General features: G+C 47.3%; 2 protein-coding genes across 2 annotated transcripts in view; one reads left to right on the top strand and one right to left on the bottom strand.

The window, feature by feature from the left end:
• The window catches only part of CALHM5 (calcium homeostasis modulator family member 5), a 34699-nt gene extending 23038 nt beyond the window's left edge, over positions 1-11661 (top strand). Inside the window, exon 2 of the mRNA XM_073575970.1 lies at positions 10894-11661. Coding sequence (XP_073432071.1) covers positions 10894-11277 — 384 coding nt within the window. The 3' untranslated portion in view covers positions 11278-11661. The remainder of the gene's footprint in view (positions 1-10893) is intronic.
• Positions 1-14882, bottom strand: part of TRAPPC3L (trafficking protein particle complex subunit 3L) — a 168763-nt gene that overhangs the window by 68125 nt on the left and 85756 nt on the right. The gene's annotated exons all lie outside the window — the stretch shown is intronic.

Genomic DNA, 14882 nt, shown 5'->3' with positions numbered 1-14882 from the left:
CAACTCAGCGGGCTTGCCCGCGAGGCCCATGAGAAGAGGGCACATTTTGGGGCGCAAAAGACATTTCAGTGGCTGCAGCAAAAGGCCTACCACCCTCGCTTGCAGACCGCCGTGGAAGAAGTGTGCCGTGCCTGTCGCCTATGTGAACTAGCTAAACCACCTGCGCAGCGTGCTCCAGTCCAGACAATTGTTACAGCAGCGCCCCTCGAACTCTTAATGGTGGACTACGCGACCATTGGCCCGGCATACCAAGGGTATGAACACTGCCTTGTCATGGTGGACCATTTCACCAAGTTCGCCGTGGTGACCCCTACCCGAGATCAAATCGCAGAATCAGCCGCCTATGCGGTTTGCAAAAACTTTATCCAAGTTTACGGCTGGCCCCAACAGATCCATTCAGATCAAGGCTCGTGCTTTCTGGGAAAAGTCATGGAAGAACTACATCGACTGTGTGGCATCGACAAATCCCATACCACTCCGTATCACCCACAAGGGAATGGGGCCTGCGAGCGATTTAATCGGACATTGATTCAAATGTTACACACCCTGGAGAGTGACCGTAAGGCCCACTGGCCAGAATATGTCCCTGAACTGGTATGGGTTTATAACAATCGGGTGCACCGAGTCACTGGGTACACTACCTACTCGCTATTATTCGGCCGGGAAGGCAAAGGAATTACAGAGGTAGAGTTGAATCCGGAAGAGAAACAACCATGGACAGGGGTCTCCTCGTGGGTCCGGAACCATCGGCATCGGTTGCAAACCTTGCACCGAATTGTACACACCAAACTTCAGGACCTGGAACACCCTGGGGGGGCGCTGCCTCAACTCATTGACTTCCGGACCGGAGATCAAGTACTCATGCCTGATCAGCGCCCTCAGCACAAGTTAGAACCCCGCTGGGAAGATGATCCCTATCGAGTATTGCGCAGGGTAAGCCCCGATGGGTCAGTGTACGAGATACAATCAGAAAAAGACAAGGACCTCCCCACTCGTACCGTACATCGCAAAAGGTTACGACCCTGTACGTCCGCAGACCCTGCACGACCTGAGGCCCCTCCTCAGGTCCCGGAACCCCCACCAGCAGTTTGGGATGAATACGACGAAGAAGAACCCCAGACTGTACAAATGGACACTTCAGCAGATGATACTCCAGCAGACCCAGTCGACCCACCAGGCCCGGTTGACTCGCCATTTTCTGTTTCTGCCACCCCAGAAGACTCCACCGCAGTTGGACCATGGCGCTCTGAGCAAACGACAGCTGGAAAGCCCCCCGAACGCTACGAACAGGACCAGTTCATATGGCAAAAGAAACTTTCGCTGCAGAAATCCAGCCCAGGCCTACCTTAAGCCCTTACCCGAGGACTGGCGAGCATACAGGATGGGGGAATGTAGGAGGAGCCGTCCCCGCTGTGTGCCCAGGCCGGAACCAAGGGGGCTGTCACCAAGGTTCCTAGGGAAACTGTTTCCGGGGGACAGAATTAGATGGGACATGGAGAGTTCCAGAGAGGTTGGGGGAGGAGTCAGTATGAAAAGGTCTGTGGACGCCAGGAGGGGTGAGTCACCAGAACAGGAGAGGTGGAGGAAGGAAGCCAGGAATGTTATGAATGAGTCACCGGAGGAGGAGAAAACAAAAATACAAGCTAAGTCCAGAAAACCGGAGTGGTTGGTAGCTATCGGATTGCAGACCCCTGAACCTATTCACCACAACTAACAGTAGCCGTGGGGGGTTCCTACGGTGCCCTAGACCCCTCGTCACAGCCGGAGAACTACATAAGCCTAAAGAAAGAAAAGGGAAATCTAAACTGCCCCAGAGCAGACCCCAAAGCAATAGACAGCCCCCAAAATGTATTGTCGGTGAAAAACAGATGAAAACACAAACACAGACAGAAAGACAGGCTGAGCAAACGATGGGGCCCAACTAACTAGATAGGACAGGACAGAAAAGATGCTGGCTGCAATCCGCAAAAAACCCTACAAAAATGTCCCAACCGTCTGATAGGAAAAAAGTCCCTGAAGTCGCTAGACTTCAAAATCACTATATCAGCACTCAGGTATATTCTGAAAACAGAACAAAGAGATCAACTGATCAGAGACAAAAATGGAATTCAGCCAGTCCCAACCAGGACTGGCTGAATACAAACACTAAGGAAACCAGACAAAATCTCATGGAATAATAGTAGGGCAAAAACTTAGCTTTTAGTAGACAGGAACTAAAACTGGATGCCAGAGTTCAGAGCAGAAAGGATCACCAGCAAACCCTGCAGGGCGTCGGCTGCCTTATATCCACTCAGAAATTCCAGATGTCCAATCACACTCCGCCTGTTCAGATAACAGGTTCTTCCCATCCCAATCAATTTCACTACCTCTCTTCACCAGCAGAGGGAGTTCATCAGACATCAAAGGTGAAGGGGAAAATGAACTCACAACACAGGAAGCGCCAGAGAGCCAGAGCAAAAGCCAGAGCAGAGCGGGGAGAGCAGCGACCAGAGAGACTGCAGGGAGACTCACCACAGGCAGAGGGGAGACGGCACCTAGCCATCCAGGAGGGAGACGCCGACCATTCAGCCGCGCTCCTAGTGGCCACCACCGCCCGACTCCACCCCGCGGGTGCGGCCCGTCTGCTCCCGCCCGTGGCAGCTGCCGCCCTACTCCACCCCGCGGGTGCGGCCCGTCTGCTCCCGCCCACGGCAGCCGCCGCACAGCTCCGCCCTGCTGGTGAGGCCGTCCGCTCCCGCCCGCGGCAGCCGCCGCCCGACTCCACCCCACGGGTGCTGCCTGTCAGCTCCCACCCGCAGCAGACGCCGCCCCGCTCCAGTTCGCGGCTGCGGCCTACCTGCTGCCACTCACAGCCGACGCCGCCTCACTCCAGTTCGCGGCTGCAGCCTGTCTGCTACCGCCCGTGGCCGCCGCCGCACCACTCCAGCCTGCGGCTGCGGCCTGTCCGCTGCCAGCCGTGGTCCCTGCAGCTCCGTTCGGGGCTGCAGCCTCCATTCTGCAGCCCCCAAGCGGCACCGCACTGCCTTCGCCGGGGGGCGCCGCCTTGCGGAACTCTTCCGGGGCCTGTTGTGCCCCCACCTCACCTGGGCACAGGAACACCCAAAGTCTTCGTCAGATGCTCGTCGGCTGGGCCCAGCGGCTGCAATGCCGAAGCATCATTGTTTAGGACCCTGCCAGACGTCAGAAAGGATAAGTGACACTTTTATAACTAAGGACCCGTAGTCGGCCATACCGCGGCCCTACTATAGTGACCGGCCTTCGCAGGGTTAGTCGTGTTCGCATTACCGTGTGTTTCTTGTATTGATCCCCTGTGTGGGCAGTTATTGTTAGCTTGTTCGGTTGCTCAAGACAGCCCCAAAGGCATCTATAGCTCAAAGCTATACCTTAAAGCTCAAACCGTCTCACGCCTCGTCACTGCATCCCCCGTACCTGCGAGTACTACATTGTCAAATATACTATTCCACACTGTCTCAGTGCAGCAGCCAGACACGGACAGCGGCAAGACACAGACACCGGCCAGGAGACAGTTTTTGTTATAAATCTGTTGCTGTCATCTTTCAGCATTTCCACAGCATTTTTTTCCCTATTCAAATGAATGGGACACAAAAATGCAAGTGAAAAGTCTGCAAAAATGCTGAATATTTCCTGCCAACACTGTAGACCAATTCATAGCAAAAATGGTGCATGGGAACAGTCTCTTAATGGATTTTCTGGGAATGTAAAAATAATTAGCATGAACTGATAAATCCCCCACGGCTCCAGCGCCAATGCTCCGGGGGTCTCCATCAGTCTTAGCACTAGGCTGCAGTGGTCTTGTGGCTCCGGGGGTCTCTGACAGTCTCAGCACTAGGCTGCAGTGATCTTGTGGCTCCAGGGGTTTCTGCCAGTCTTAGCACTGGGCTGCAGGGGTCTTGTGGCTCTGGGGGTTTCTGCCAGTCTCAGCACTGGGCAGCAGTGGTCTTGTGGCTCCGGGGGTCTCCGCCAGTCTCAACACTGGGCTGCAGTGGTCTTGTGGCTCCGGGGTCTCCGCCAGTCTCAGCACTGGGCTGCAGTGGTTTTGTGGCTGTGTGGCGCCCCTGAGGGTCCAGTCGCCACAGAGGTACTGCACCTCAACCAGAGGTTTGGTATCCCACCTTGAAGGTAAGATGGAGACACTAGACCACGCTCTTACACCTACAACCAACACACACCCCAGAATAGCAGGACACCCTGGATGGCCCCTGCTTGGTTCATAAAGGGTGTTGGGAGGTGGGTGGAGCTTAGGTTGAGAGCAGGAGGACAGTAGGAGGTGAGGGCAGTTCCCCCCTTGGGGGAGAGGTGAGAGGACGGATGTGCAGCAGCTCCCTGTTAGCTGGAGCTGCTGGGAAGGAAGGTGACTGAAGGAAGCTCCCTGAAGGGGAAAGGGATTCCCAGAGGCACGGGTGGAGAGAGTGCTCCCCATGGGGCTCGTTCCATGCTGACGGACATCAGGTGGGGGAAATCCAGGTCACAGTAGGGTCTCGGCCCCTAGCCTAGTGGAATGGACATCAGGATTCAGCTAGCAAGCCGACAGCTGTGGCAGCTTTAGAGGCCACAGCAACTAACCACAGTTATTTTTGCTGGAAAGGCAGCCAAAAAGGAGCAAGGAAAGGAATGGTGCACGTTATCTGACAATATCCACCGCTGCTGGCCTGGGACACTGACTGTGAGGTGTTGTGTAGGAAGAGGTGAGAAAACCACACTGTGAGATGGCCAGGGAAGGCATATACTGAAGGAAGAGGTGAGAAAACAACACTGTGAGACGGCCAGGGAAGGCATATACTGACGGGGAGTTCTGGAAAGGTGTTCTCTGTTTGCCTGGAAGTCGGCTGGCTCCCTCACCTGGAGGATGTAGCATCAAGCGGGCATCTGTGCATGCCATAACTGTGAGTAAAGCTTTGGAACTGCATTCTTTATTTCTCATTCTCTTGTAAATACACCCCTTTTATTGGACGCCCAGGGCCACGAACTGGGTCACTGCTGCTGTGACACTTCCCCTTTTAAGAAGCGGCCCAGTACCGAGTATTCCCCTCTGCCCTGGGGGGGGCTCTCCAGCTGCAACTTATATTATAGCAGCAAAGTGAATAATAACCATCTGGAACACCGAACCATCGGCTTTGGAGCCAGAGGGGACTTATGTCAGCTATGGTGTGAGGTTCTCACTACCATTCAAAGTACCCTCAGGGGTAAACTAGCCAATATAGCCTGGAGGGGCCACCAAATATTAAAACAAAACCTTTAATCAATTATTAAATAGACAAATGTCACAAACAAACCAAATAAAGTGCTCATGCAAACCAGTGCTCGTTAAAAAATGGTTTGGTCTCACCACTGGTGACGGACAAAAGATCCCGGCCTCCTTCCGGAAGTACCTTGCCGGGAGATGGATCCAAATAAGGGAAAGGGGAATATATATGGGGAGGGAGACATAAGCGGTATGTAATAATTTCCTAGACTCCCTGTCGTGCCCCAGTATTGCTTCTGTCCTAACAAGGACAGGCCCCAAGTGGACCCTATAGTGATACCTCCAATGATATGGGGCTGAATACTCCCTACGCTTTTCTTCCCCAATGGTGGGGATTCATCAGGGGAGTTTATATACCCCACTTGCCACCTCTACAGGGCAAGTGAGAAGAATCGGGCAAAGCTGCAGAATGGGCGCATCTAATAGATGCGCCTTTTCTGGGCAGCTGGGGGCTGCTGTTTTTAGGCTGGCGGGTGCAAGATCAATGGCCCCTTGCCAGCCTGAGAATATCAGCCCTCAGCTGACCCCTCTATTCTTGATTCACCAATATTGGTGTATCACGTATGTGTTTTATATGGACAGGAGAAAAAAAGGAGTAATTGGATCCAAACAATGTATATAAAAAATTATTACAATCTTTATTATTATATCATGCACAGACAATGTGTCAATAGCAAAATTGCAGTGACAAATCGACACCAAACATAGACAGGACTGGGAGGGGGAAATAAAATGAGCCAAAGGCACCGATAATCACAGCCAATATGGTATATAACATGCCCAAATGTCAGTAGCGGCCAATGTAAATGCCCATATTGGTCCAGAATAAGGCCTTAATTGGCTTAAAAATATTCCCTAAGGGCAAATAGGCCAGTGTAAGGTGAGGCAATAGTGGCTGGAGCGGTAAGCTGCATCCATAGAAAGTGCAAATAGCGTCACATAGGATGCCAAAGGACCTTTTGTATCCGTGGTAACGTTCACGTGCAACGTCATGTGACGTGTGTAAGCCAATCACAGCTGCCGTAGCGGCACATGCGCCATGTCATCGCTAGGTCCTCAAACATGAAGACAGGCGTCAGGCATCAGAGCACAGGTGCGGGGAAAAGACCCCGCACCTGCATCCAAGGCATCAGAGACACCAGCTACATGGAGAGGGCAACTGGGGGTCACAGACCGCATGCACACAGCTGAGGGATAGAGTCCTCAATCAATTTAGCTCAAAACATTAATATACAGATGACAAATTAAATCACGTACATACAGGGACATAGTGTTAAAGAGCAAAATAATAAATACACCAGATACATATCGGGCACAGAGCTGAAACCATAGGGTTCGGCAATAGACATATAAAATCAAAAGAGATAATAATCACATGTAGAAAATATGTATATATATCATATTCCCATTCGATCGGTAATACATATATAGAAAATTTCCATGATAATCATGGAAATCATGGATCCAATTGTTTGGATCCAATTACTCCTTTTTTACTCCTGTTCTTATATGCTTATGGAGTGGAGCCATCTATTATTATGGTGGTTTATTTCTTTGGGTTGCCGCTTTTGTGTCTGTATGAAGTATTGGGCTTCTCTTTGTGTTTTATATGGAGCTGTGAAGGGGGCTTTTTTATTTTTCCGTCAATATGGCCATGTCAGGGCTTGTTTTTTGCGGGACAAGTTGTACTTTTGAACAGTACCATTGGTTATACCATATTGTGTACTCGAAAACGGGAAAAAAAATTCCAAGTGCAGTGAAATTGCAAAAAAAAAGTGCAATCCCACTATTATTTTTTTTTTTTAACCATGTTCAAGAAATGTTAATACTGACGTGCCATTATGACTCCTCAGGTCGTTCCGATTTTGCAGATACCAAACATGTATAGGTTCTTTTTTATTTAAGTGGTAGAAACAAAATCCAAAGTTTGCAAAAAAAAATAAATTGCCACTTTCCGAGACACTTAGCGTCTCCACTTGTTGGTATCTGGGGCTGGGTGAGAGCTTTTTTTTATTCGTGCCATGCTGATTTTTTTATACAATTTTGGGGCGAGATAAGATTTTTTGATAGTCTGTTATTGCATATTATTGCAATGCTCTGGAGTTTTTATTTTTTTTTTGTTGCGCCATTTAACGGTCGGATTAATTTTTTTATATATTGATCAATCAGATGTTTTCGAACGTGGCAATGCCAAATATGAGTACCGTATTTTCCGGCGTATAAGACGACTTTTTAACCCCTGAAAATCTTCTTAAAAGTTGTGGGTAGTCTTATACGCCGGGTGTCGTCTTATGCATCGGGTGCAGACCAATCTCTGCGTATAGTGGGGGAGTGGTCCCGATGATGAAGGGAGGGGGCATCTCACAGGGAAGATGTAACTGGAGTTATCATCCCCCTTTTACCTCATTGGTGGCAGCGGTGCTATCTGCGGCTCTGTGCTGGGGGTCGGCAGCGGCTCCTCTTGTGTAGCATGGGGGCTCTGTGCTGGGGGTTGGCGGCGGCTCCTCTTTGTGCAGCTGGTGGATGGCGGTGGCTCTATGTCCTGCGTCGGGGTGCCGCCGGCATATCCCCAAAGCCCGGAGGCCCCCGGCAGCTCCATTGCTACAATGCGGTGGCCTCCGGGAAGATGGCCGCTGAAGCCCGCGCAAGCTCAGCTTCAGATCTCATCTCCCAAGATCTCCGGACGAGATCTGAATGTCCCTCACTAATAATGTTAGTAGTGTGTGTGTGTGTGTAAAATTTTGGAGCTGTAGGTGTTAAATTAAAGGATTAATTCACGGAAAAAAAAGGCGTGGGCTCTCGCATAATTTTCTCCGCCAGAGAGGGAAAGCCAGTGACTGAAGGCAGACATTAATAGCCTAAATTTAGTGCATACACTCTGCCAATAGAATTACAGGGGATAGTTACTATATTTATTCATCGGTCAGTCGCATAGAAACTGTCAGTGTCATAGATATTGACTAAAGCGGCAATATACATTTGAGCTCTGTTCCATCTAAACACCTGTTCATTGTGGTCATAGACTCATACTCATAGACTGTAAGCTTGCGAGCAGGGCCCTCTTTCCTCTTGGTATGTGTTATAATCTACTGTATGTGATTATTGTTATGCTGTAATGTCTATTGTCTGTACAAATCCCCTCTGAAATGTAAAGTGCTGCGGAATATGTCGGCGCTATAAAAATAAAATTTATTATTATTATTATTATTATTATTGTGGTCATCTGTGGTCAGCTTCTCAATGTTCTTGTTTTAGTGATGGAGGGGGTCTCAGCAGTGGGAACCACAGCAAGCAAACATTTTTTACCTATATTTTGTATCAGTGAAGGTAACCTCTCAATCTCTACTGTTTTTATAGCAAATGATTGTGATAACAGGCGTATACAGTGGAGAAAAAAGTATTTGATACACTGCCGATTTTGCAAGTTTTTCCATCTACAAAGAATGGAGAGGTCTTTCATTTTTATCGTGGGTACACTTCAACTGTGAGAGACAGATTCTGAAAATAAAAAACAGAAAATGTCATTGTATGATTTTTACATAATTAATTTGCATTTTATTGCATGAAATAAGTATTTAATCACCTACCAACCAGCAAGAATTCTGGCTTTCACAGATCTGTTAGTTTTTCTTTAAGAAGCCCTCCTACTCTGCATTCATTATCTGTATTAATTGTACTGGTTTGAATTTGTTAACTGTATAAAAGACACCCGTCCACACACTCAATCACGCTCCAACCTCTCCACCATGGCCAAGACCAAAGTACTGTCTAAGGATAATAATGTAGACCTGCATAAGGATGGGGTTGGGTTACAGGACAATAGGCAAGCAGCTTGGTGAGAAGTGAACAATTGTTGGCACAATTATTAGAATATGGAAGAAACACAAGATGACACAATCTTCCTCAGTCTTGGGCTCAATGCAAGATCTCGCCTCGTGGGGTAAGTATGATTCTGAGAAAGGTCAGGAATCAGCCCAGAACTACACAGGAGGATGCGGTCAATAACCTGAAGAGAGCTGGGACCACAGACTCAAACATTACTGTTAGTAGCACACTATTCCATCATGGATTAAACTCCTGTAAGGCATGCAAGGTCCACCTGCTCATGCCAGCACATATGCAAGCATTTTTGAAGTCCGCCAATGACTATCTGGATGATCCAGAGAAAGTATGGGAGAAGGTCATGGGGTCAGATGAGACAAAAATAGAACTTTTTGGTATCAGCTCCACTTGCTGTGTTTGGAGGAAGCAGAAGGATGAGTACAACCCAGAGAACACTGTCCCAACCGTGAAGCATGGTGGGGGTAACATTTTACTTTGGGGGTACTTTTCTGCAAAGGAAACAGGACGACTGCACCATTTTAGGCTATGTGCACACGCTGCTGTTTTTGCTGCAGTTCCGCTGCAGTTTTGGCTGCAGCAGTTCTGCAGACAGTGTACAGTAGCATGTTATCCTATGGGATTTACAATTTTCTGTGCACATGCTGCGGATTTTTAACTGCGGAAAAGCTGCGGTTTTGAATCCGCAGAAAGAAATGACATGTCAATTCTTTTCTGCGGATTCTGCTGCGGTTTACCATCTCCTCCATTGTAGAGATGATAAACCGCAGGGAAAACCGCAGGCCAATCCGCAGGTAAAAGCGCAGGTCATTTTACCTGTGGTTCCGCAGATAAAAAAATCCGCAGAACAATCCGCAGCGTGTGCACATAGCCTTAAAGGGAGGATGGATGGACTCATGTATAGCAAGATTTTGGCCAATAACCTCATTCCCTTAGCAATAGCATTGGATATGGATCATGGCTGTGTCTTCCAGCATGACAATGACAAAACACAGCCAGGGCAACTAAGCAGTGGCTCCATAAGAAGTATTTCAAGGTCCTGCAGTGACCTAGCCAGTCTCCAAACCTGAACCCAGTAGAAAATCTTTGAAGGGAGCTGACACTCAGTGCTGCTCAGCAACAGCCCCTTATCCTGAAAGTTCTAGAGAAGATCTGTATAGATGAGTGGGTCAAATCCCTGCTGCAGTGTGTACAAACTTAGTCAAGAACTACAGGATACATCTGACTTCTGTAATTGCAAACAAAGGATCTGTAGCAAATCTTAAGTTCTGTTTTTCTGTTGTATCAAATACTTATTTCATGCAATAAAATGCAAATTAATTATGTAAAAATCATTTAATGTGATTTTTTGGATTTTTTTTTAAATTTTGTCTCTCACAGTTGAAGTGTACCTAGAATAAAAATAACAGACCTCTCCATTTTTTGTAGGTGGGAAAACTTGCAAAATTGGCAGTGTATCAAATACTTATTTTCCCCACTGCATGTGAAAATATCAATTGTGATAGGCGTATGTGTGCAAATATCATTTTAGAAAAGCCTTAATTATATTGCTGTACGTTCATTAAAACTGGACCTGAGTTTTCGGCTGTCTCCTCCCTTTTTGAAGCAGACTACTGCAGATTATGATGATTTTCAATTCCATGCATATGCCCTCCATAGTAGCGATTCATCATGAAATCAGTCTTGTTAAATCCTCTCATATCCTGCAGTGACTCATCTTTAATATGATGATCAATGTAAAGTATTCTAGCTAATAAACATAATATGTATGTTTTTGTTGCATTTTTCAGGTTATAGGCTGGTGTCTCATTGCGGTTCTGGCTTCAGTTTCTCTTCTCTGCACCTGTTGGTCTAGTTGTAATTCTAAAGTAAGTTCCATCCAAATGTCATTCTGGAAAATTTATATTGAAAAGGAAAAAGAGAAGTTTGATCTACTCGCTCAGGAATATGCAAACAAACTTGCGGAAAGAAATCTTAGAAGTTTCTTTGAAAACAAAGAACCAACAGAATTTGACCTGCCCAATAACAAGGCTTGGGAGAAGATCTCTGCGCTATATACCTTTAATCCAGATCACCAATACTACAGCACCCTCCACAAATTTGTGGAACACGGAGACAATGAACAGTTCAGTAGAAAAGAAGTAATGATGGACTTTGTAGACGCCCAGGTCTGATGAGATTTGGGAAGTCAAAGGAGAATACGCTTCAAAGTTTAATGTGCACATTGATATGTTCTACATCACTGCATCGAAGCACAATACAATAATATTTCTGCATGTTATTAGTTTCTCACCTTCTTTTCTTACGAAAAGTACATTAGCCAATTACCTTGCTTTCTCTACTGAAACATATTCAATGATGTTATCTGAGGTCAGAAGAATTTATCACTTGAAAACAGCGCCACCCTTGTCCATGAGATGTTGCTGGTATGAAAGCTCAGCCCAATTCATTAGCTAAGCCACAATACTAGCCACAATGTATGGAATGAATGTATGATAACTTGTACATAAAGAAATGTATTGTTTTATAATAAGTAAAAAAGAACATTTACAAATGTATATGTGAACTTTGTGATATTCGCTGAACACAGCACACAGAAAACAAGTGTAATTGTTATTCTTCTATATGAGTTAATGCAAAATACTCATCAGGAAATGATATTGTATGACTTCTAGAGATTAGCGTAATAATCCACAGAGGATTGAATTTGAGTTGAGTTTCCTGAAAGTCGCAATTTCACATGAATTCAGGGTTTACAAAAAAAAAACCTTTCCCAGCAACACTTTCCACACTGCTGAAGCATCAGAGAGCAAGATAATGTATTTTTGTTTGGCCATTTAGGACTCCCCAGAATGCTCTGAAGCCATGACATCTTATGGATTATATCACACCTCGTACAGTGGTCGTCACAAGCTGGGCTATCACAGATCGGTGGTTCCCAGTGGAGCACTATTTGTATGGCAGAGTTGTTTTCCACCTCCAGAGTGACTAGGTAAGTCTCTCTCTTCTGCAGTGGAAAACTCATGGTCAGATGGGTCTTCTCTGTTTTGTAAAGTGTATGTTTTTATAGCTAGCGGAGTCCTCTCTTTCTCCTGTAGAGCATCAGATCTTATTGTCAGCAAGGTCCTATCTCTCTTTCTTCTGTAAAGTTTAAGCTCTTATGGTTAGCAGTGTCCTCTCTCTCTCTCTCTCTCTTTCGTGTAGCGTATAAATTCTCATGGTCACCAGGGTCTTCTCTCTGTTTTCTGCAGATTGTAAGCTCTTATGTTCAGCAGGGTCCTCTCTCTCTCTTATAGAGGGTATGCTCTTATGATCACCGAGGTCCTCTTCCACCTGCAGTGTAATTTCTTATGATCTATTATCAGTGGATTCCTCTCTTTCTAACTCCTGTGGAGTGTAATCTCTTATGGTCAACACGGTCCTCTCTCTCCTGTAACGTGCAAGATCTTATTGTCAACAGGGTCATCTCTCTCCTGTACACTGTAAACGCTTATGGTCAGCAGGGTCTTTTCTCTTTTGTAAAGTGCAAGCTCTTATGGTCAGCGGCATCGTCTCTCTCCTGTAGAGATTAAACATTTATGGTCAGCACGGTCCTCTCTTTCCTGTAGAATGCAAGCTCTAATGGTCAGCTGGGTCCTCTTTCTCCTGTAGAGTGTAAACTCTTATAGTCAGCGGGGTCCTTTCTCACCTACAGAGTGAAAGTTCTTTTGATCTTAGATCGGTGAGGTCCTCTCGCTCTAATGGGTCGCCCTCCCAGGGCTGTGGGGTACTCGGTACCGGGCCGGTGTCAGGGGGAAATGTGTCACAGCAGCGGTGACCCGGTCCATGGCCCTGGGCGCCCAAATCAATGGTGGTTTGTGATATAGTTTATGTGATAGTTCGTGACGCCGCCTGTGGTGTTTGGCAAACAAGATGTTAAACCAACACTGCGTGCAGATCCTCTGGGGCTGATGGTGTGTTGCAGCATAGATGGTGTAGTTCCCCACAGGTGAAGCTGTAACCCCAGGGCAGTGTAATTGCAATAGATGAGGATAGGCGCAGGCGGTGTGAGGAATGCTGGTACCCAGATGTAGCGGTGCTGACGGTGTTAGCGCACAAATGAATGGAAGACACCAGGGCTTGCAGTTCCAAAGCTTTACTCACAGTCTGTGGTACACACTGGTGCCTGCCTCCATGCCATGTCCTCCGGGGCAGAGACTCAATCAACCTCCCGGGCAAGTCAGGATTCTCCTCTCCAACACTCCGCCAACATGTACCTCTCCTGAACGACTCCTCTATTGCGCCTTACGGTGTGAAGAGCTCCAGTACCGTAGTACTCTGGAGTTCCTCCTGTCAGATGTTCCTAACAACTCTACTTGTATGGCAGACAGCTGTAGCCTCTCTCGGGGACTCCCTTCTCCGGAGTCCTGGCTCTCTATTCAGTTGCTGTTGTGACCCAAGTCTTAGATGGGAGTAGTGCATTTACAGCCATCTACTTCACCGGTATCTGCTGCAGAACCATAAGCGTCCATACAACCTCGGGGACAGGGCCCCGGCCTTGCGCTGAGAACATATAGGCAGGGTTCCTCTTCCGACCCACAACTCCTCTCTGTTCTCTCTACTCCTCTTTCCTATGGAAGCTTAGGTTGCAGTTCTACGTCTTTCTCCTTCTGTTCCTCTCCCATGCTAGCTGGCTCAGATCAGTGAGGCAGCTGCAGCACTCCTTCCTCCATCCCTTCTTCCAGGGATCCTCACTTCTCTCCGAGTGACTTCCTACCTGACTGACCTTCTGTCAGACTGACCTGTAATTCTAGACCTTCCCAACCTTTTATATGGATCTCAACTCCACCCACCTCCCAGCACATCCAGTGTTCCAAGCAGGGAACCACCAGAGGTGCTCTGCTACTCTCTAAGCACTGAGCCGCAATGTAGTTGTGCAGAACTACCCTGTTGTGTGGGATGCGAGTGTTGGAGTGTGGAAAGGAGTTCCCAACTTACCTAGATGGTGGGTCACTACACCTTAGGAGAAGGTGCAGTACCTCTGTGGCGACTGAGCCTCAGGGGCGCCACACTAACATCTGTTGAGTGTAAGTTCTTATGATCAGCATGATCCACTCTTTCTCTCTCCTGTGGAATGTAAGCTTTTTTGGTCAGATAGGGTCCTCTTTCTCCTATAAAGTGCAAGCTCTTATTGTCAATGGGGTCTTCTCTCTCCTGTAGAGAGTAAGTAAGCTCTTATGGTCTCTCCTGCAGATTGTAAGCTCTTATGACAGCGTGGTCTTCTCTGTCCTCCAGAGTGTGAATTTTTATTATCAGTGAGTTCCTCTCTTTCTCTCTCCTGTGGAGTGTAAGCTTTAATGGTCAGCAGAGTCCACTCTCTCCTGTAAAGTGTAAGCCTTTATCGTCAGCAGGGTCCTCTTTATCATGTAAAGTGGAAGCTCTTATGGTCAGCAGGTTCCTCTCTCTCCTGTATAGAGTAAAGGCCCCGTCACACTAAGCGACTTACCAGCGATCCCGACACCGATATCAAGGTGTCAGGATCGCTGGTAAGTCGCTATGTGATCGCTGGCCATCGCTGTAAAAAATAATAAAAAAAATAAAAAATATAGTTATTCTCACCTTCCGACGTCCCAGTGATCCTTTGCATGAATGACCGCGAGACTTTGTTATCCCTCGAGACCGTGACATCTCGCGGTCATTCATGCAAAGGATCACTGGGGCCGGAGCTGGGAGAGAGCCCGGATGACTGAACAGGATGTCGGAAGGTGAGAATAACTATATTTTTTATTTTTTTTATTAT

Source organism: Dendrobates tinctorius, unplaced genomic scaffold, assembly GCF_039654945.1.
Source record: "Dendrobates tinctorius isolate UK_male_01 unplaced genomic scaffold, ASM3965494v1 ptg000046l, whole genome shotgun sequence".
In the NCBI taxonomy this organism is placed as follows: domain Eukaryota; kingdom Metazoa; phylum Chordata; class Amphibia; order Anura; family Dendrobatidae; genus Dendrobates; species Dendrobates tinctorius.
Note: the sequence above shows the minus strand (reverse complement) of the source record. Positions and strands in the feature narration are given on the sequence as shown.